Genomic DNA, 24480 nt, shown 5'->3' on the forward strand with positions numbered 1-24480 from the left:
AATAACGTCTATATTTTATCTATTTTTTCTGCTTGTAATTTTCTTCTTAACAAAATCGAGTTAGGAGTGAGCTAAACGATCGTGTATTTCCAAAAAAAAACCCGCTCATCAATACAGGTTTCAATCTTTTGTTTCAGCTGTTCAGTATAGGCCTACTTGTTATCTTTTCATTTTCCTTTTTTCTTTTCTTTTCTTTTCTTTCTTTCTTTCTTTCTTTCTTTCTCCCTTCCTTTCTTCTTCTCTTTCATTTTTTTTGGGGGGGCTGTCCCCTCCACCTGAAATTTAGGGGGGCGTGTCCTCCCCCCCCCCGCTTCCGCCGCCTGGGGCCTAGAACAAATGCTTCAAGTGACCTTTTGAATATAGAAATAGTTTCCCTTTAATCGATTTTTTTTGGTGGAAAAATTCTAAAGAAACCCTGTGTAATTTGAATTTAAATTTTTTCCCCCTCAGTCACACTGACATGTGCTATTTTAATGATGGTTTGAGATCTTTTAAGGAAATCGGTAAAAAAACTATAGTAAGTTTTAAACACCTTTAGAAGATAAAAGCATCTGTAAAGTTATGTTTGTAATAAATCGACAAATTGACGTATAGGCACATTTCTTTTAGTTACACCTTAAATTCACCAACGTGTGGAATTGCCCATAAGTGATTGACATTCTTTAGGACATGTATAGGCGAAGAGGTGTCAAGTGCTAGAAAGTGCTATCTGGTAGTTCGGCCCTATCTTCGGGCTATGGAAGAAGCCTGGATTGTAGGTTGATCAGGCCTGCACGGAGTAGAGCATCCCTAAGAATCGATTGTTCTTCTGATTTATCAACGCCTGATCGCCATGTCCTTAGCATATTGAGGGTGCCTCTTGAATTAACGCCATTTGTACTGTTTTGCTTAATGAACCGGCATATATCTGGTACGTTAAACTCCAGTTCCTTACCCAGGTTGTCGATATCTTCTTCCGAATGAAGTTCCCGTGCTACTTGCTTGATTATCTCGCCAAATTCGTCATTAGATCCTCTCCGACTAGGATATTTAAGTTGAAATTAGAAAGATTTCAGTAGCAATTAATGTAAAGAGACAATTTCGTTGGGCCATGTTGCAGTAGGTCAATAGTAGGGGCCTTCAAAAAGTGTTCAAATATTAACTTCCAGTCGGTTTTTTTTTTGTGTGTGTGCGCCTCAGAATGATGCGACCTGTATCATAAATCTGGGGCCCGTTTCATGAAGGACTTGCAACTGTTGTGAGTTTACCATTATGGCAACTTCCTTGGAAACCAGTGGCGTACCTAGGATTTTCCACAGGGGGTGCAAAACCGTCCGCCAAAAAATTTTACAAGCAAAAAAAAAAAAAAAAAAAAAAAAAAAAGGTCTTCGATCACAAATAAAGGATTCCGTACCAGAAAAAAATTGACAAGCAAAAAAAAAAAAAAAAAAAAAAAAAAAAGGTCTTCAAGCTCGTCAGGGGGGCAATAAAGGTCTTCAAGCTCGTCAGGGGGGGCAAAAAAGGTTTTTCAAGCCCGTCAGGTGGGGCAAAGATACGTCTTTTGCATTGGTTGTGACTCGTCAGGGGGGGCAGAGTGCCCCCATGCCCCCCCCCCGTAGGTACGCTAGTGCTGTTGAGCCTTGTTACCATGGTAGTTGCCATTACGGCAAAGTTACAACAGTTGCAAGTCCTTTATGAAACTGGCCCCAACCCCTCCCCGCCAACCGGCTGAATGATCTACTAAAGTAAACCTGGCCTAATTATAAGCATGAATTACTTTTTTACTGACAGTATGAAATTGTTCAAATGATTTACTTCATCATGATAATTTAGGCCTGTATTTATCCATTGAGTCCAATCCTATGTAGATTAAGAAAGGATTGTTAAGAGGGTGTTTAAGGATCTTTTCACAAAGAATGTTGTAGTCTTCATAGGCTTAACTAAGTGGACAAAATGTCATAGATTTTTCTATGGAGCAACTGCAGTTCATTTTGGTAAATATTGCTAACCAACTGACAGGAGAAAAGAAAGAATAATTCCTGAATTGAACATACTATTGATACACATAATGTCAATCATAAAGACTGTCCCTTTTAACATACCTTGTTTTCACATAACTCAGATATGATTTAGCTTGCACTTATCATCACTAACCTGGTAACGGAGGAAGAACTTTCTCTTGAGTCACCTAATGCAGAAAAAATATACAGTTTGCTTTGTTCTATTTCGATAAAAAGTGTCATTCCTTCATTTATTCCTCTCTAATCAAATGTGTTTCCCTTTAAAGATAAATACTTATTTCGTTGCAGACTCTGTTTTTTTTCTGTTAGGTTCGTACTTCAATTTCCGTTGTCATCGGTCATGACAAAATTTATTTTATTCCCCCAAATATATTCATGAAATTCATTATATTTATCACTCGTCATTGCTCGCGTTATCAAGCGAGGGAAAGTCCTAGCGAATGCCTAAGCCAAAGATAGAATCATTATTTATTTATTCATTCATTTATTTATTTATTTATTCATTCATTGATTTGTTTATTTATTTACTTATTTTCTTCATTTTATACTGCAGGGTAGCCTGTTCAGTTATGCAAAACTGCTTTCCAAAGGCGCCCTGCAGTGTAATAAATAACTACATCAGTAGCGATTCAATGGGTGATTTCAATTACGGTGTTGGTGTTAGTGTTGAAATTTGGATTGCTTCCCCTAGCTCCAAAACTAATTAAGATTTTGTAAAACTTATCCAGGGGAGCGTTTCATCAATATTTTCGTCCGACAAGTTGTCAGGTCTGACAATTTTCCTTGATTATGATTGGCTGAGAGGCACTGTTACCATAGTAATTGTCGGATAAAACAGTACTTGTCGGACAAAACGTCCGACAAGTCCTTTCATGAAACGCTCCCCAGATCACATGATTGACATCTCAACAACTAGTGAGTGACTTTTCGGGACCATCTTCATGTTATTTTTGGTGTTATAATCGTGTAAAAATTGGCCTAACACCAACACCAAAAGGTCAACACTGAACTTGAAATCACCCAATGTATGTAACAAAAATATAAAATAAAAACAGAAAACATTATATACATATAGAGTGAATTAATAAGTATCATGGAATCATTACATCAAGTTATTCAGTGAGTTACAAGTGAAAATCTCTATTTCAGGGGTATCTTTATCAAAATTATCAGAGAATCGACAATTTGAAGACTCAAATCTACCTCTTACTCAGATAAGTGGAGATGGTTTCTCATGTATAGGCCTATAATCGCTGTAAAAAGATTATTTTCTTCTCCAATTTAATTATTTTGTCTGTCTTCAAATTGGATGGAGCATCGAAAGTGGTGTGAACCCCAGTCCCTTACTATAGTCTAAAGTTAATCACCATAAGAGTCTTTCATGAAATGACTTGTCAGACGTTTTATCCAGCAACTTCTATTTCATCCGACAGTTACCATAGTAACAGTGCCTCTCAGCCAATCAGATTGTCAACTTATCGGACAAAAATGTTGATGAAATGCTCTCCAGAATGAACGATCTATTCCACGCTTCCCCTCCCCCTCCTCCCTCGCTCGTCCTCTTTTCCTATCGCAGCGCTCTGCTTCGCTGTATCCCTCGCTTCGCTCGGGAAGCAGCCGACAGGGCCTCGGCAAGAGACTACTTTTCCTATCCCTAATAGGGTTCAAACCTCAGACTTCATTTAATCCAAATTCTCGCCTCTAAAAACAAAACAAGAAATTTATAAATTAAGTCTATGTCAATGCAAAGAGTTCAATCTGCAGCAACCTTGCCATGGTCATGATGGTATAGGAACATTGTAATACCACTCAACTGCTGACGAGTTGCTTAAGGTTCGTGTTTATGATCATTCATGAGTAGACTGACCGAATAAAGCAAATTATTTGGTTAATAACGCATGAAAAAAAATACCGCAGGCAAGAAAAATATAAATTACCCGCACTCTTTATTTCAAATCACCTCGAAAATCGACGTTGAAATCATGATCTTGCCTTTCTTCAGCATGTTCAGGGTCCGGCTGTGTTAATGATAAATTGACCAATGCATAAAGTTTTTCGCGTTCAGAGAAATCCAGAGCAAAGGTGACCGACTCACTGATTTTTTTCTTCAGGTCCTTGTAGAGTATAGCCCGCTATTGAAATAAAAATTTAAAAAAAATATTATTGCAAAATGTCATAATATACATTACGCATATGTTATGTCTATGTAATAGTAAAAGCTCTGAAATCTGCGTCTTTCATCGTTATCTCCTCATTTACATCTCCTCATTCTCATGCGCTGCACCTTACGTTCCACGAGCGCCCCACTTCCTTCATATATATATATATATATATATATATATATATATATATATATATATATATATCAGTGCATGCAAGGAATTACTCCTGCCGGGTACCCATTCACCTCACCTGGGTCGAGTGCAGCACAATGTGGATAAATTTCTTGTTGAGGAAAACACGCCATGGCTAGGATTCGAACCCACGACCCAGGATGTTTCAAAGGCGAGAGTCAGAACCACTAGACCACGACGCACCCATATCGAATACACACTTCATATATATAACCCTATGGTTTTCACTTCTCTCATTTTTTTTCTCTCATCAATTCAATTCAATATTCAAATGATTCGTTTAACGCCTAGGTTTGGAAGCAGTGGCGTACCGTGGGTCACGGCATTGGGGGGGCACCAGCAAAAATTTTGAGTCGCTCAGTGTGCGCGCAAAGCGCGCTCAATTACCAGCTATAGGCCTATTGACCTTATATAGAGACATTTTAAGGACTGTGCCATTAAACGGATATGTAATGTATCTCACTGATCAAATGATGCGAGCGCGAAGCGCGAGCTGAAAATTTTTGAAATTCATACCTAAAAAGGGTCAAAATAAGCTATTAAATAAAAAAAATAAAAATACGTATCTGTCTCGCTAAACAAACAATGCGAGCGCGAAGCGCGAGCTGAAATTTTTGTATTTATTGACCCCAAACAGAGACAGTTTAAGGATTATCTTTTAGAAATCAAATAAGAGAATACATATCTCACCATACTCATCTAATTTGAGTGCCAAGCGCTTGCTGATTTTGTTAGAAAACATGAAACACCTTTTGTAGTCATTGTAATCATGATTAGAATACGCATCTCACTAATCAAATATTGCGAGCGCAAAGCGCGAGCTAAAAATTTAGGAAATTCAGACCTGAAGAGAAGCATTCTAAGGCTTGTTTGTAGGAATTTATGAAGACCATACGTACTTCACGTACAAAATGATGCGAGCGCGAAGCGCGAGCTGAAAATTTTTGTATATATTGACCCCAAACAGGGACATTTTAAGGACTATTTCTTTTTTTTAATCCATTAAGAGTATACATATCTCACCATAGTCATCCAATGCGAGTGCCAAGCGATTGCTGATTTTGTTAGAATCACATTCAAACACATGAGCTTTTTGTAGTCATAGTAATCATGATTATCATACGCATCTCAGTAGCGCAAAGTGCGAGCTGAACATATAGGAAATTCAGATCTGAAGAGGGGCATTCTAAGGCTTGTTTGTAGGAATCTACTATGACCATACGTATTTCACTAAACAAATGATGCGAGCGCGAAGCGAGAGCTGAAAATTTTTGATATTTACATTAGAAAAAGAGACATTTTAAGGACCGATTTCAGGGAATTCATGAAGAGCAGACAAATCTCATCAATCCACTAATTCGAACGTAAGCACGAACACGAACAAGGATTTTTTTATATACAGACCTTAAAATGGGGCTATCACTTTAAGTAGTCATGAAAAGAAGCATATGTCACTACATAAAACAATAATAACTTGAAGTGCGATGATATATATTTGGTGCATATTGACTTGAAAACAGGACGTTTTGGTGCAACATGATTGTACATGTATATCTCGTTAAACAGACAATGCTAGTACCAGGAATAATGAACAAATAGGCCCTGAGCACATTATGTTTCATAAAGTAATGAAAAAAAAAATTCTTATGTAATATAACACAACATATAATATAATATAACATTATAATGTACAATAAATTCTTCTCCCTCTTTTTCTCCCTTTTCTCCCGTCTTTTTTTTTTTTTTTTTTGCCAGCCGATTGGGGGGGCACGTGCCCCCCATGCCCCCCCCCGTAGTTACGCCACTGTTTGGAAGTATCAAATGCCTTGATCATGTTGACGGGATCTAGCGACCCAGGCATGTAAATGCAATCTGATATGAGTTATCAAAACACTCGTAAGTGCTGTAGATGCGGGGAATCAATAACTTCACTTAATTGACTTACAGCCTTTGAGAATATGATCAGATTTAATTAGGAGATTCTATAATACCGTATTCATTGATCTGTCTTCTGGCGTGCTTCCATCCATTCGATATGTCACATCTAGGTTGGATTTTACACAAAGTTCAAACTTTGGATGAGCCTTCCGGAAATCACATTCCGATTCTTCTTTGCTGATCGCCTTTAAAATTGAATAAAGATGAATGGAGCTTGTAAGCCAACTATTGGCGTATTTGCATTAATGCTATAGACCATAACAATATGGGGCAACACTTAATATATTATTTTTAAAGTATATCGAAAGTTAATTCAGGGAGATTGTTTTTTATGCGCCATCAAGTACATATTTGCTTAGAAGGTCTATACACCAAGCTAGTCTGGTGAATTTCATCTACCACTTACCAGACTTATCCTTCTAATATCCATGCTATGGGGCATGTTGATAAACGCACCTCGAGAATAGTATAGGGCCTATATGCATTTTCCGACTCAAAACATTATAAACAAACACAGAGATACAAAATGACTTGAATACACAACTTAAATAGAGAACTATGAAAATAATCGATCAGCTTTGCCATTCGTGGCACTGCTGTTTTTTCAATGAGTCCAGTGCAGAAAAAATAAAGAGAAGAAAAGAGAAGACAAGGCATAAGCGATATTGTGTCTCGCCAACTTGTGAAAATGACCAGAAATATCGCGAATTGCAAGGGCACGCAACAGAACTGTATCAAAGATTCATTGTGAAATAACTGTGATGGAATAACATTTGTCGTATAAATCTTGCATGTAAAATTTAATGTTGACCTCAAAATGACATTTGACCTTACCATGTGACCTCTGAACACTTACGGATGCGGAGTTATGTGTCATAAGAGATTCTTGCATGTAAACTTTAATGTTGACCACGAGCGTACCTAAAAGGGGGGGGGGTAGGGGGGCAGACTGCCCCCCTGACGAGTCACAACTGATGCAGGGGACGTGCCCATGCCCCCCTGACGAGTCACAACTGATGCAGGGGACGTGCCCCTGCCCCCCTGACGAGTCACAACTGATCCAGGGGACGTGCCCCCCCCCCCCTTTTGAGTTTTTTTTATTTTCTGGTACGAAATCTCCTTTATTTGCGGTTGAAGACCTTTTATTTTTTGGCTTGTCAATTTTTTTTCTGGTACGAAATCCTTTATTTGTGGTTGAAGACCCATTTTTTTGCTAGTCAAATTTTTTCGCGGACGAAATATCCTCCAAAAAATTTGCCCCCCTTTTGGAAAATCCTAGCTACGCCGCTGATGTTGACCTAAAATGACCTTTGACCTTACCATGTGACCTCCGACTGATGCATAACATGCAGATCCCTAAAGTACAAAAAAGTGACTTATACCACGGTCATATTTGCTCTACGGCGGCCGTACGGCGAGTCGAATACAGCCGTTTTATTCATTTTTACTCAAACCACCTATATGTAGCTGGTACAAACAAATGTTAAAACGGCTGTTTTCAACACGCCGTGCGGCCGCCGTAGAACAAATGTGACCAAGGTATTACGGTTGCAGAGTTATGTGTCATAAGAGTCTTGCATGCAAACTTTAACGTTGACCTGAAGATGACCTTTGACCTTACCATGTGACCTCCGACTGCAGCATAACATGCAGGTCCCCTAAGTACATATACCATCAAAGTTTGGTTGAAAGGTGACTTACAGTATCAGAGTTATGTATCATAACAGAGTCTTGCATGACTGTAAACTTTAACATTGACCTGAAGATGACCTTTGACTTACCATGTGACCTCCGACTGCAGCATAACAGGCAGGTCCCTGAAGTACATCTACAATCTTAAGGCCACCGCACACCTTACGACCCGACTGGTCGGCGACTGGCTTGCGACTGAGAGAGGGGAGATGAATCGCAAGGTAGTCATAAGCCACAACACCGCACACCAACGAACGTAGAGGGCAGCAACACACAAGCGTGTTGCTATAAGGAAGGTCAACTCAATACGCGCATGCAGCTGAGCTGCGCGCACATTTTATTATTCATGCCAACGAAATCAAACGCCGATCAAATACAAGTAGCGATCACGAAAACAATATGAAAGAATATGACTACAATGATATCAAAGATAACATTAAAACATCATGTTGGAGAATATACATACATTTAAAAACATACATTGATATTTAAAACTTTACAAACATAAGTTTTAGAAACTAAAATCATTACCAAATCGGTGATTGTTGTTATCAGCGATTTCACCAGACGGCTGTATTAGGTGATTTGCGTCGAGACGATTTTGTGACCACTCGCAAAGCATTTCGGGATTGAATATAACCACCTTATTTTCTCTGAGCTCTTCGCTGAACCCATCATCACAGTGCAGCTGCAGCGCAGCGCGCAGCCAATGCAATGCATCCGATGCATGGGTTGTTTTTTCGCCGTCCATGCCATGGTCTCGGACTCAGAGTTGAAATTTAGACCCGGATTTCGGGGATACAACGCCTTTATTTCAGATTTATAGACTTAAAAGTCAAATGACATTCAAAATGTGAAATCTAACCTTGAACAATCATCGTTGATAAACATCAGCCCTGAAGCCATTACACTTCAAATCAGGCCAGGCAAATTAGACGTCATTGTCTAAGTTGCTAGATCTATGACGAGTCGCCTGAAGCCCCAGCGCATCATCAACGTCACTAGCTAGCTGCGCGACCGGCCCAGACTCGGCGCACCCAGGCCAGAAAAATGACCTCGATTATTACGGTGGTTGTCTATGCATTTATTAGTGGTGCAGCGAAATTCAGCAGAAGAAAATAAGAGATATGAGGTATCCTCGTCATAGACTTAATATTCTAAAATGAGGAAAAATGTCAAAATCATGATTATTTAAGCTAAATATTTTCTTTAAAAATAAAAGTAATATTTTTAATATTTATACCCAGAATAACCGATCTAATAATTGTTCATTAAAAAATATTTGAAATTAACAAAAGAAAAAAAATTAACTCGACAAATTTCCCAAAACCCCACCTTATTTTTTAAAGTGGTCACAAAATTCGAGCGGAGTTGACCTTCCTTAGAGCAACACGCTTGTGTGTTGCTGCCCTCTACGTTCGTTGCCGCACACCTTGCGATCCGATTTGCGACTCACGCATGCGCTTTTTGCTTTTTGGCATAACAACAAAGAGAATGCGTTTACTACTGCGTATGCGCGTTGTTTATCATATACGCGTCGTGCAACTCTGCTGTCTGATTGGCTAGAATTTGGATTGAGCTTGCGATCCAGTCATAAGGATTCGACATGTCAAATCCTTCCGATTTTCCTTGCGACTTGTCTCTGACCGGTCTGCGACTCTGAAGCTGACATGCGCTGTGACGTCACATCTCCCCTCACCCAGTCGCAAGCCAGTCGGCGACTGGTCGGGTCGTAAGCTGTGCGGTGGCCTTAAGTTTGGTTGAAGAGTGACTTACGGTTGCAGATAGTTATGTGTCATAAGAGAGTCTTGCATATAAACTTTAACGTTGACCTGAAAATTACCTTTGACCATACCATGTGACCTCCGACTGCAGCATAACATGCAGGTCCCCTAAGTGCATCTACCATCCAAGTTTGGTTGAAAAGTGACTTACGGTTGCAGAGTTTTGTGTCATATTGTTTGTGATGGACGGACAGACGACGGACGACATTTGGATCCCTAATATATATAAAATTTATTTCTCGCTTGTCATATTTTGAGGAGCCCACAATATACAAGCTTTGCTTTTTAGTGGGATCCTCCATTTTCACAAATTGTAAGTCACAAATCCTTTACACATGATTATTTTGTATGTAACTTTTTTATAACATGTCTTTTTCAAGTTGATTTTATGACCTTGGTATATTTTTTTATGATGTTGACTTGTTATGATTGTATTTATTTGATTTATATTTCGTTGAAAATTAAATAAATGAAATGAAATGAAAAAAATGAAAAGTCTCGCCTTCACCTCTGGTGGACGAGACAAAAATGGAAGAAAATTGGTAATTTCGCATTCAACAGAGTTCATAAAATAGAAAACCCATGCATACGTTCTGTTGAATTCCATTTAAGAAAGTATTGAAGTATTAAAGATTAATATCTTACTCCAATTTTAAACATAGGGATCTATTTTAGTTCTTTTCAGAGATTAACAATACGCAATAATTACGACCAAGAAACATAATTATGCAGTGCTCTTCGTGCAGGCGTGGATAAAGCTATAGGTCTTGTTCTATGAAGTAAATAGTGATTTTCGCTGATTAGTTCTAAGCTATTCAGATGGAAGGAATTCAGTAGCTTAAAACAGTTGGCAGGAAATTAAAACATACCTCATGATTGCCGTTAAGGTAGTCGAAGAGCTGTACCCGTAAAACTGGCTTTCTTGTTGGAGGCATCTGAATTGGTACGAAGGACAGACATCCCATCCTCTTGCCTCTCACGTGCTTTTTCCTATCAAAGGGATTGCGAATCTTCAAGACCGGCCATCCAAATGAAAAGTGATCAATGAAGACGGATATCTCATTTGTTCCCTGCTCGCACCTCGGAAGACTCCCCTTTGACGGCCAATTGTAAGAGATTGTACTTATCTCTACATCTCCTAGTATATACAAGGTAAAGAAAGTGGTCATCATTACCATTACGAACATTAAGTGAAAGGAAAAGAAAGCTTCGGTAGTAGTGTTGTTCAAATTATAATCAAACAAATTTATCAAAATTCAGCCTTCGTATCTTAAATAAACCATCTGATTCAGTGATAGCTACTTTTAACAGGGCCACATGAAAGACCAAGAAATTTGTGATATGTATCACCCTGTACAAATATCAGAGATAAATAAATTAATAAATTATGGAAAAGGCCAATATTTGCATGCGCAAAGAAAGAAGTACGATTGTTTACTCCTATTTGGGTATTTCGGGGTTGTTTATCGAGTCCGTGTTTATCTGTTGTGAATAGATTTCATTTTTCCATTTTTTTTACTTAGAAATTTATTGTAACACATGAAATTATATCTATATAGAAAAAAGTCATACCTGTATCATGCCACAGTTCACCGCTGTACATTCCTACATGGACTTCCGAAGGGTGAACCTCAAGGATTGCAGAATGCGGAACTGTTACCTTGACAGGTTTTGCAAACCTTAAGCCTGGTAGTTTAGGAATGGTACACCGGAATCCAAAGCTGCATACCATTTCATCTTCTTGCAAATGCGTCGATGGTGGATTGGTCAACACCTGAAGACCAATGTCAATCTCCCCTTCTCTCTCTATTGCCCCTTCTGGAACAGTCAATGTAACGCCGTACTTTTCAAGAATTAATTCCCCTCCCAGCCTGCCGAATGACTTGCTGATTTGCTCTGAAGCAGATTCTCTCATCATCAGATTGTGATCAGAAATGGCGAGTGTACTTCTCTTGCCATTTGCCACAGAAGAGAAATATTGCAGACTTGAACAAGTCCTTACTATTTCGAGAATTTCTGGTCTTTCGAAAGAACCACACTCATCCGCTTCTAGTTTACGTATGTATGGGAACTTCTTCATAATGGACATAAATCTTCGAAATCCTTCAGGGGTGGCGATTGCTTCAAATAAAGTTCGTGCCTTGTCTTGGTCCATTTCAATAGCTTGAAGCTATTGTGTGTGGCTTTAACATTATGTACAATGAAGTTGTTTATGTTCAAGCAATTATTGAAAAACTCGAATACCAGTTCGTACAGAGATGAGAAAGAGATGTCATTCACTGGAATTATTTCCAGGTGACGCAGATCTGATTTATGAAACATTTTCTTGATTTCACTTCCCATTTGAACATTAAGACCTACGTTGCATTTAATTATTCGAAGAAATGGTAGATGTGATAAATGTAAGATTACCAACTTCAAAAGCATTAGCAGGCTAATAGATCCCATAAACTGCTTCAACGTCAGCTTACGAACTTCCGGGAGAAGGCGCAATTTTGGTACATTTGGCATGTACAAGTAATCCCAGATCCTTAGCTCGGTTTCGTCTTCGCCATATATTGTAAGATCAGATATGTTGGGAAATATGAGTGACACAATCATCAAGAGACCGTCAAATGGAATAGAAGTCTCCTGATGACGAAAACGAATGTAAACTTGAAGTTCAGGTATATCGTTTTCATCACTTTTATCATGTTTACAGTCGAACTCTGTGGATCGGCTCTGAAGGTCACCCATTGATACAAACGCTGATGGTACGTTCGTATAAAGCCTTAAAACTCGTAAGTTTGGGCAATGTTCAGCTACAAAAGACAGAACTTCCATGAAAGGCATTTTCGATTGGACGAGATCAAGGATGGTGGTGTCTTTATAAGCATCATATTCCCAAGAAGTAATTATTGGATGTTTCTCCGGTTCCTCTTCCAATTCATGCTTGATGGCTCGAATTTCCTGCTCCGGACATTCTGTAGATATAATCGGGAATTTTGTTTTCATAATGTAAATTCTGCCTGGCCTTACATAAGATAAAAGCATAGTATAAAGCCAGGGTTACACCAAAACCTAATTCTACCGAACAAATTCGGACCGATTCTAGCCGAATCCGGCCTAATTCGGATGCTTTCGATGCAAAGATGAAGCCCTGAAAAATAAGTCATGTCAAAAGAATCATCATGACGCTCTAAGGCCGGGTTACATCGGAACCGAATCAGCTGCGAATCCATTCGAATACACGTATTCGGGTGGTTTCGGGAGTATTCCGTTCTCCCTCCGCGAATGCGAGAAAATTCAGGAAGGATTCGGGAACATTCGAATCCACCGAAAGCGTCCGAATTAGGCCGGATTCGGCTAGAATCGGTCCGAATTTATTTGGGAGAATAATTAGGTTTTGGTTTAACCCTGGCTTTATACTATGTAAAAATGTGCAAGTGACTGCCATTCCCTCATAGACTGTAGTGCTCTATGATTATGAGATACCACGGAACATTTTCAAGTACGTACCACGTAGGGCCTTACTATAAACCATCTTTCGTTTTGAAAACTTGATATTAATTCCTCTATGAACCCATAATTTATGCTTAGTAAAAAATACAGATTAAGAAACTTTTTTTTAACCTCAAAGAAAACTTTTGTAGATCACATAACCTGTGTGTCTTCCACACACACTTCCATATTTCGAAATGACACACTTGCGTGTTTTGTGTCACATGTAGGCGTATCAACAATGATCAATGGACACAAATTAAATGTCACTTTTGTGTGTCATTTGACTGACTAAAGTAAGATGCCCACCTATAGCTTGCTAAGCTACAGGGACAAAAAAAATCGCACAAGAGCAGGAAACTTGACCAAGAAAACTTTTATCTGCTTCTCTCTAAAGTAACTATTTTAGCCTAAATTCCCAAAAGACCAATAGGCCTACCTTTATTGTCCTGTATTAAATAGGATGAAACTTCAGTCCTATCAGGTGCGTTGATGTTGATTATCAGTATCTTTGTGTCAAGCAAGTAACCACATAGCGGCTGTGTGTAACCATAACCCTTTTCCTATAACGATAAAGCATATAGTCTTTCAAATAAAGATATTCATTATCGATCGTCATCATCATCATTAATGTTCGCAGTCGATCGGTATCTTAATTCATCACTAGATGCCATCGTTATATCATAAATAGATAGATAAATTTTATTTTCACACGATAAAAAACCCAAACAGATACATAGTCTGATTTGCATTGGGGCCGTGTCATGAATAAAATGTACAAAGTAAAAGGCACCTAATCTTAATATACATGAATAATACATAAAACATAATAATCGTAATTATTACCAGGTGATAAAACAAAGAAGGTAAGTTTATACAAATAATTACGAATTGTAATCAAATGATAAACTGGAAATATACAGAATATCTTCAATATGAATGCATAATACAGAAAATATAGCATTATTAAAAAAAAACTCGGTCTAACAACACTGCACACTCACCCTTACACACAAACAGATACACACCATACACCCTTCCAAACAACCGTCATCATTAAGTCTCATCCCTATGATATAACGCATACAGGTATAATGGGTGAAAAAAAATCATGTTAAAAAAAAAAAACCTATCCCTTTGTGATTCATTTCCTTAAATTAGCTAAAGCCCTTTTGAAACTGGTAGTGGTATTAGATTGTTGCATTTGAATTGGTAGTGAGTTCCAGCATTGAGCCCCCCTGAACGTAAAAGTTTTCTTACCAGATTCGGTTTTTGCTTGGGGGATATTTAAAGTTAGTGGACCTGACCGTGTATTATAATATGTATGCCTATAAAATGAAAATCTTTCAATTAAATATGTCGGTGCCTGTCCTGTCATTATCTTGAACATCATTATAGCAATGTTGTCACTTCTGTTTTCTTGTAGCGTTAACCATTTTAATTTATTTAATTTTTTTTTGGAAGATGAATACCATGGAGATATATTTATTATTCGGGCAGCCCTATTTTGTAGCTTTTGAAGAACTTTCTGATTAATCAACCTGCAGTTACCCCATACAGCATCGCAATAGTTCAAGCGTGACATTATCAGGAATTATAAACAATGATCATATCATTTTCGTCGACGAAGTTCTTTATAGACTTTAACATGAATAAACCACCATTTACTTTCTTCTGAACATAATTAATATGGTTTTGCCATGTTAAATTAGAATCAAGAATAACACCTAAATATTTACATTCATTTACCTTACGCAATGGAGTATTATCAATATGTATCTGAAACATAGCATTTTCAATTTTACAGAGCCTTTGTTTGGTACCTAGTACAATGTACTCGGTTTTATCGATGTTTACATGTAGTTTATTTTTAATCATCCATTTTCTTATGTTTTCTAGATCTTCATTAATCTTAAAACATATTTCAGTGGGGCTTTTGCCTGAGCAATAAATCATCTGCATACAAGCTAACTTTACAATGTTTTAAAATGGACGGTAGATCATTAACAAATATGATAAAAAGTAGGGGTCCCAATATTTACCCTTGGGGAATACCACCCAGGATAAGGCGAGTTTGAGATATATGGCCACTGACTCTTGTAACATGCCCTCTTCCTTTTAAATAATTCGTGAACCAGTTTCTGACATAATTTATCGATTAACAATTCGTGACTTACAGTGTCAAACGCTTTGCGCAGATCAAGCATTACAGCACATACAATATTCCCGTTATCAAATTCATTAAACCAATCATCGGTGATTGAAAGCAGTGTTTTCATGGTTGAATGAAGGGGCCTAAAGCCTGATTGGGAAGCATTCAAGAGATGATTAGAATTAAAGTAATTGTACAATTGGTTAAAAACTATTCTTTCTAAGATTTTTGATAAGATCGGTAAAATAGAAATCGGTCTGAAATTATTAAGTTCATTAGAGCCTCCTTTGTGTAATGCAGTCACGATGGCATTTTTCCACATTTCAGGAACTTCACCGAATATAAAAGACAAGTTTATTATATGTGTTAAGGGCTGAGTGATATATTCGGCAACTAATTTGATCAGTTTAGCGGGTAACAAATCGCACCCCATAGCTTTATCATTTGGTAAATTCAAAATATACCTATACACCTCACTTTCATTTACCAGTGTGAAATGAAACTGTGTATTTTGAGGCAAATCTGACTCAGGATGATTTACTTTATATCCGTCAATCTTGGATGATGTACCTGACAGCATTCATTTCAGTTTGTTTAGGGGCGTGTCGTTTTTCAACTCACTGATTTGCGATTCGCCGAGTTGATCATCGATTTTGACGGAGGTGTTATCATTATCTAAGTTTAATCCATTTCTTGGCTTTTAATAATGGGCTGATTGATTTGAAGCGGATGATCAGGGGGGGGGGGGATCATTACCCCTGTTTCTTTGAGATTGTTCAAAGACATTCATTCTGTTTTCAATAGCAGTAATGCGATCAGGAATTGCAACACAGTGTGCACACAAAGCACGGTCTTGGACTTGGTTTTCTTCAATTCTTGGTCCACGCCATATACATTTACCACTATTGTCAAAGTCATTATGCGTTGACGTTTCACCTTCGGTGAGAATGGGATTATCTTGTAAACAATGAGGCCGTTCTCATTACGCTTTCTAAAACTAGTTTACTGGAAACCGATTCAGGAAACCACTTTAGAAGATCGCTTTGCTAGCGTTCCCACTTGATCACACGAAAGTGGTTTTCAAAATCACTTCACGTAAAGCGCTCTTGTTGCTATGGAAACGCTCTCAGTGGGGTGACACGTTTCGCGCGAAATTCGAAACCGCAGCATAGGCATTCTACACCTGTCGTGTGGAGTAGCGCGCTCAAAATGTGCGAAGATCGCTTCCCGAAGAACGGTTGTGTCCTCACTTACGCTAAAACCAGTTTAACGAGGCAAAGTGATCTTGAAAACTACATCGCGAGGTGGTTTTCCAAACTGGTTTGGAAGATCGCTTCCAAGACCGCTTTGACCGTTCTCACTACGCGTTAAACTAGTTTCCACTAAACTAGTTTCCAGTAAACTAGTTTTAGGAACGTAGTGAGAACAGCCTCAATGTTCTTCGGCCTGCATTCCAGCAAAATCTAGAAAATGGCATTCGGCGTCTTCTTCGCTCGCCAGCAAATTTTCTGAGTCTGTACCATTCATGAGGCAAAAATGTTTGCAGATATTTCCATTTAAGTGGAGGAATATTGATGATAATTCAATTGATAGGAATTGTGCTTTCTCCAATTTTTTAATGTCTTTTTCATAAGAATTCATCAGATGATGTAGAGTCAATTATAAGCTTTTGTTCGTGATATATTTTGGAAGTTATGGACCTACCACACTAAAAGCATGTTCTTGATCATGCATGATCGTCATTCATCATCAACTTCGTCATTCTCATCTTCCCCAAATCATCATCATTACCACCACCATCATCATCATCACTTTCATCACATCATACATTATTGCCGTTGGCATCATCCTAGTCATCAGCATCTCATAATTTATCATTGAGGTCAACATTATCCTAACAATAATTATTATCGTCGTAGTCATGATCATCATTCATCAACTTCGTCGTCTCATCATCATCATCTATCCATCCCCATTGGCGTCGTCGTCCTCATCGTGCATGACTTACCGTTTCCTCGTGATCTTGCGACTCGACATATTCCCCACCCTCTTGCTCTTCGTTGACACCCCGGGCCATTTTGATGAGGGAATTTTATCCTTGAAAAAAATAAGAAAAATGCAAGTGCAGAATTATTTGAAAATAGTAGCTACTGTTCAGTTGAACTTTGTAAATCTAGCACCGGCGTAATCAAGATCTACATGTATATTGCTTCGGGAAGCCAACCAAATGGAGAGTACTTAGAATATGGTGGCAAAGTCAGAAATAGCAAAATTAGACAGACAAAGAAAGATATAAATTTGAAAAAGTATTCATCACTACCCATGCATTGGGACTTTAAATTGACCACATGGTATTTTGATGTACGGACACCTACTCATTTATTTGCTTTAATAAAAAATGAGACAATAAAACGTCATGTATTCCAAAGGTTGTTGTCAGAATATGTCTTCCATTACGACATAGCAATATACGAAGTGTGATATTTTCCGCATACATTCGTAATTCCGAAGCTTCGTTATTCCGAAGGTTCAGATATTCCGAAGGCTCGATTCGTTATTCCGAAGATTCGTATTTCCGAAACTTCGTAATTCCGAAGGTTCGTTAGTCCGAAAACGAAATGAGGTTCGTAATTCCGAAGGTTCGTTAGTCCGAAAACGAAGTGAGGTTCGTAATTCCGAAGGTTCGTTTATCCGAAAAAGAAATGAGGTTCGTAATTCCGAAGGTTCGTTAGTCCGAAAACTAAATGATTAACTAACCTTATTTCGTTTTCGGACTAACGAACCTTCGGAACAACGAACCTTATTTCTTTTTCGGATAAACGAACCTTCGGAACAACGAACCTTATTTCGTTTTCGGATTATCGAACCTTCGGTATAACGCCACAAATGTTCGGATTAACGAACCCTTTTACGTTTTCGGATTAACGAACATCGAGGTATAGGCAATTTACGTGTTTCGGAATTACGAACCTTCGGAATAAAGAACCTTCGGAATTACGAACCTTCGGAATTACGAAGTGTAACCATATTTTCATGGCACCGAGTGAAAAAATGACTCAGGAGAAAATAATCTTGATCGCCCTAGAGATAAAGGTGGCTATAATAAAAGCAGACAAATTAGAGAAAAATATTTGTGACGGTATGATGGAAATCCAAAAGAAAATAAAAGAGAAATGTGTCATAATTATGCAAGCAGCCAGCTCCCTATAATTATGTCATAGTCCATAAATTCTATTTTTCAAACGATCGAATATTATGAATAAAAATATTTTTCTTTTGAAAAGTGGTATGAAATGTGTCTGGTGATGTATACACCATACAAATAAAGTCACTTTCGCTTTTTTTTAATAGTACATTATTTTTGTGAAATTTATGTCACATGACATACATGACATAATCATGATAATGGAGCCTGGAGGGGCTGCTCGTCTGTGACTTTATAACTCCGCTATTCTCTGACGGATATGATGATGATGATGATGATGATGATGATGCACAGCATTTGTATAGCGCCATGTATCTGTCAAAGACATTCAAAGGCGCATTGGAGGAGCCAGCCAATCTGGGTCGCCTACAAGGGCGCGCACACAGAACTGTGACCCGCAGGTCTCTCCTCCCGATAACTGGGGGAATGCAGGTGGACCACTACACCGGGGTTTCCCCCTACTCTTATTCGAATAGTGCAGTGGGTTCTTAACGTGCAAAGGTGGTGATTCTCCTCTACACGGGGCCTCCATTTAACGTCCTATCCGAGGGACGGAGTGTTTTCCACTGTAACATAGCCTGCATCTATGAAACATGGGAGAGACGTTTACACACAACGCACTGGCTTCAGTCATCCGCCCGCGGTGGACTCGAACCCACGATCTTTGGTTCGACGGGCAGACGCGTTACCGACTGAGCCAACTTCGCTCTCTTCGATCCATTAAAAATTCACCATTATCTTTTATTTTTGCTGCTTTAAGTTTAATTTTAAGACAACTTATAACGCCACGGAAAACTTTCCCTTCAAGTAGATCGACATTTAGTGATCTCATTTCCATTTGATGTTATTATTTTCTCTTTCACACTTTTATAGTAAAACCAAGTTTTGATGCTCTTGGATTATTGTCTGGTTATTGTTTTGGCAACTGACAATATAATACTCTGCATGGATATATATCCTTGGTAGGAGGCCTGGGCAAATGACCCCTCCCCCGACACACACACCCCTAACCCTCGCACACCCCTTACACACATCCACACCATATAGGCAGACGGAAATGTGAGTACAGCATATATTTACCATAAGACATATTTCCTACCTTTTCTCTAAGCAACAAAGTTTAGTGTCGATCAGCACTCGTCTGGCAACTCGAATTGGGAATTAATGATGTCCCCATTATTATCGGTCACCTCATATTCAGAAATACCGCGGATCCTACAAAAAAATATCAGGTTTTGATTTGATATCACAGCTTGTCGAAAGTGAGCTGCTATTTTGCATGATCAATCTATGTTCAATACATAATTCACCATTCACACTGTCCGATATCTACTCGCGTTTGAAATAAAATGGCGACCAATCTATTGTAAATATTGTTCTCCAATCAAGCGTGCGTGAGTATGGGTATTCCCCGCGAAAACAATGAAACTCTAGATCTATATGTACATGCAAAAAATGTATCAAGGTCATTGCATTTGTCTTGAATTAACATGTGTCGATCTGACATAAATTTTGTTCTCTGTGAACGATATATTTTTTTTCTGTGGGTGGGGGTAGTAGATTGGCGAGTGTCAGAAAATTAGGGGGCCCAGCCGACATGGCGTCAGTGCAAATTTAATAAAAAACTGCGAGGGAGGAAAATGTTTGACCTTAAAATCGTATTTGGTGATATGTTTTGAAATGATAAAAGAATGTATCATATTTCATTTTTTTTTTTCTTTTCCTTAAATTTCTTTTTCTTTTATTTATAAATTCAAATTCAATTCGTTTTTTATTCAACAATACTAATCAAAAAGTCCGAAGACTAACAATGTGAGTTTACAACAACAAAAAACATAACAGGGAAAATAAATAAGTACATAACATGCAGTGACCATTAAAGAAAAAAAATGTATCATGTTTAGAAATGCAATAACAGTAAAACAAGAAATTGAATTGGCAGATGCATGTAATGAGACAGATTTAATTTATATATATTAAAAAAAGGGGGACGCAGGCAGGGGCGGAAATCTCTCCCAAAAGGTAGGGGGGACAAAAGAAAAAAAAAAGGTTATCACCCCAAATTTAAGGTAATTTCGACAAAAATAGATTTGACAAGCAAAAAAAGAGGTTATCATCCCAAAAGTAAGGTCATCTTGTCCTAAAATACATATTTTATTTCAACTTTGAATGATGCATTTCTTACCATCATAAAAGACCACAAATAATAGGGGGGACATTTGATATTGTTTCCCCCCTACTATTTTGAGTAGGGGGGACACGTCCCCCCTGGGATTTCCGCCCATGGACGCAGGAGAGGAGCAAGAAAGGGGAGCGAGCATGGCAAGAGTAAGCTTGTGAATATGTGAGAATAGAGAGAAAAGGAAAGAGGGAAAAAATGAATGAAGGTGAAGAAAAAGGGGAAAAAAGACCCACAAGTAAACAATAAATTACAGATATTACATAATATTACAAGAATTATGTGTTAAAAAAAACAGAGAAGAAAGCGACATGATGGCGATCATAAAAGACGAGAGAATGGGAAAGAGCAAAAGAGAGAGGGAGAGGGAGGGAGTAAGAGACAGAAAGAGAGAGATAGAAATTAGGTCAGACAGAATCTGAAAAAAAGATATCATATGTAGTCAGGTGCCTTAGCAAAATTTGGGGGACAGAATTTATAATAGTGCCATTTTTTGTATGTGGCTCCCTGGTATCAAACGCATTAATTCTAGATAGGGTGCCCCGAAATCGGTAAAGGGTACCCTATGTTAAAATGCCTATTTATGCCAATTTTATGCAAAAAACTCACAATTCACCATATCTCACTGTAAAAAAAAAAAGACCTATTTTTTTTAGGGTCTTATTTTGCTAAATGTTCAATTTTAGGTCGATTTTTTTAAATATAAAATTGGTTAGTTTAAATCGATTCTTAATGTTAATTTACGCAAATTTTATGCAAGTTATATGTAAAACACATTTTATCATATCTCAACATATAGAATGGTTAAAATCACAATTATTTTTTCCACATGTGTCATTGGTACCAAAAGCATTAATTATTGATAGGACGCCTCGTTACACAGTAAAAAAATATATACAACGCTGTTTACTATATGAACCTTACAGTAATTGTTCAAACAGTTTAAACAACTGTTTAAATTTTAAGCAACAAAGTTTAATTTTCAATATCTAATTTTTAATAAATTAAACATGATTGTTTAAACGGTTAAGCAAATACTGTAAGGTTCATATAGTAAACAGCGTTGTATAAAATCTTAAACAGCGTTTTTACTGTGTATCAGTGACTGGAATCCTATTTCATAGTGCTAATATATGCAAATTTATGCAAAATCACGTAATTCACACTATTTACCGTAAATTACTGTATGCGTATATCACAGACCTAAACTTTTCTAGAAGCTTATTTCTTTTTTTTTGTATTTGGGATTTAGTTTGATGTGGTATCAAATCTCAATGGATTTCTATAAGATTGCGGAATTAGAATCAATTTTTAATGTTAATTAATGCAAATTTGTGCAAATTTCTGAAATTTGTGTAAAACACATGAACAATCATTTTGAGGTTTAGAATTTAGGGTCCAACACAACACTATACATATAAGACACTGTTACCCAATTCATTCATTTTGGTGTCTTTCCAAGCAAGGAGGGTTTCATATTTAAAATGCAAATTTATGCAAATGCATAAATCCTGTGCTTACCCCTTTCACAATTAAAAAAATCATCTGGAATAAATAAATCAGAATTTGTTCATTTTTCTTCAAAGCAGTTCAAGAGGTCAGATTTCTTTCCAAGGAAGAGTTTTCCCTGTCAGGAAGAGAAAGAGGGTGTATGGATGGTTCTCATGTCGGAAAAGGTTATCTATGTCTGCCCCTCTGTGATGCACCACTATGTACATAATATTTGAGCCCAATTCCGACGATTCTTGGAAAATCATAAGCTTTTGAGCTGATATAGGTATTCCAAAAGTTTGGTACATATTCCTCTGTACGTTTTAGATGTACTTTTTACATTGGAATGCGACTAAGTTAAACTTTTTACTTTTTACATTGGAATGCGACTAAGTTAAAGATCTATAAAATTATTGCTGATTTATATAAATTAGCATATTTTGCATGAAGACAGGTTTTTCAATAGCATGTTTTTTTTTAGCCAAAATTAAAGCTTCGATCTGAAAGAGACTTTCCTAAAGTTTGGTTTCTTTATATTTCGTTTTACTTATTAATACCCATTGGCATATAGATTCATGCATAAATTACTGCTAATTTACATACATTAGCAAATTTTAGCATGAAGACAGGATTTTCAATATCGTGTTTTGAGGGAAAAATAAAGCTATCGATCTGATAGAGACTTTCCTAAAGTTTGTGTTCTTTTTATTCTATTTTACTTATACCTATTGGCATACAGTTTCATGCGTAAATTACTGCTAATTTACATAAATTTGCAGATTTTTGCATGAAGACAGAATTTACAATGGCATGTTTAATAAGGAAATCAAAGCTATTAATCTGATAGAGACTTTCCTAAAGTATGGCATCTTTTTATTCCATTTTATTAACTGATTCCTTTATTGGTATAGGTGCCGCGGTACATATGCCCGTATGTAAACAAGGCATTTAATGTACAATGCTCTTTTATCCTGTTTTCAAATAAATGGAAATGCTATATGCATTATTGGTAACTTAGTGTGCACTTGTTTAACATAAATAAATAAATTAAAATATGTTTGCATGAAGATGCAATTTTCAACATTATGTTCTTTGGGAAAATTGAAGCAATTGACTAAGAAAAGTTTGGTGCTTGTAAACTCTGTCCCCAAAACTTCATGGGCCTAGGGGACCTGACTATATTAGTCGTGAAACGTTTTGGGGTTTAGGGCCGGCCCCAAGCCCATCATGCAGAACTGTACTTCAGCCGCGGCGGACAGAGAAAAGGGGGGGGGGGGGTATGCAGAGGCGGATCCAGCCTTCGCCAATAGGGGGGGGGGGGCGGAAATATTTTTTCAGCCACATTATTTCCCCGATCGCCCGCTTGAAGTTATTTTTTTTTCTTAAAAGGGTAGTCCTATAATAGTCACTTTTAAGCTTTATTCTAATAAATCAACGTAAATATATAATAATCTCACAAGCGGCCTTATTTGAAAAGTGCGCGAGCGTGGGCTATTTTTTTTTATTTCATGTATTTTTTTCCTACTAAATTTAAACATTCTGGGCAATGTTTGTGATCATAAACTAGATGTGTGTATCCAACTAAGTAATTACAGCGAGTGCAAGCAGAATTTATTGATAATATTGTACGTTTTGATCCGATAAAAAAGGGTCAGTTAACGGCTGACTTGCATGGCAGTATAGCTATAAAGACGCTACATATTTCAACAATCATATATAATGCGAGCTAAGAAAATGTTAATATTCAGACCACAAAACAGAAATTTTTACATAGCTCTTTTTAAAAATCAATTTGTTAAAAAAGAAAGAGTGAAAGTTAAATTTGCGAGCTCAAATGTGTTTTGTATATTGACTTCAAAATTTGATATTTTAAGCTCCATATTGAGCAAAAATGTGTAACTCATCTAAAAGGCAACACGAGGGCGAGCGCGCGAGCGAAAATTTTATATATAGCGACATGAAATATATTTTCAAAATCATTTTCGAACTAAGTCTTCCCCTACCTTATTTTATTCACTCGTCTTCCTACTCTTATCCCCTTCTTTCTCCTCTCTTTTCCCTTCTTTTTCTTTTCTTTCTTTCCACTTTTCTTTTTTTTTCTCCGCCAATAGGGGGGGGGGGGCGAGGGGCCCGCTCCCCCCTGGATCCGCATATGGGATAGTAATTCAATAAATATTCAATATACATCTTACTATTAGTCATCTA

At 37.5% G+C, this 24480-nt stretch overlaps 1 protein-coding gene across 2 annotated transcripts; it reads right to left on the reverse strand.

The window, feature by feature from the left end:
- Positions 1–221: 221 nt before the first annotated feature.
- LOC129276002 (uncharacterized) lies at positions 222–19973 on the reverse strand. 2 transcript variants are annotated; one of them, XM_064109614.1, is made up of 9 exons: positions 19705–19973; positions 17409–17497; positions 13688–13811; positions 11341–12731; positions 10638–10906; positions 6346–6477; positions 3961–4132; positions 2134–2167; positions 222–1020 (listed from the first exon to the last, which is right to left on the reverse strand). In XM_064109614.1, exons 4-9 carry the CDS (start codon positions 11921–11923, stop codon positions 735–737), a joined length of 1476 nt encoding a protein of 491 aa, XP_063965684.1. In that variant the 5' UTR covers positions 11924–12731; positions 13688–13811; positions 17409–17497; positions 19705–19973; the 3' UTR covers positions 222–734. The 2 variants fall into 2 exon arrangements, with proteins under 2 accessions (XP_063965684.1, XP_063965685.1); XM_064109615.1 differs by lacking the exons at positions 13688–13811; positions 17409–17497; positions 19705–19973 and having other exon boundaries at positions 941–1020; positions 2082–2167; positions 11341–12016.
- Between the last annotated feature and the right edge of the window lie 4507 nt (positions 19974–24480).

This window comes from Lytechinus pictus, chromosome 14 (assembly GCF_037042905.1).
Source record: "Lytechinus pictus isolate F3 Inbred chromosome 14, Lp3.0, whole genome shotgun sequence".
Taxonomy (NCBI): domain Eukaryota; kingdom Metazoa; phylum Echinodermata; class Echinoidea; order Temnopleuroida; family Toxopneustidae; genus Lytechinus; species Lytechinus pictus.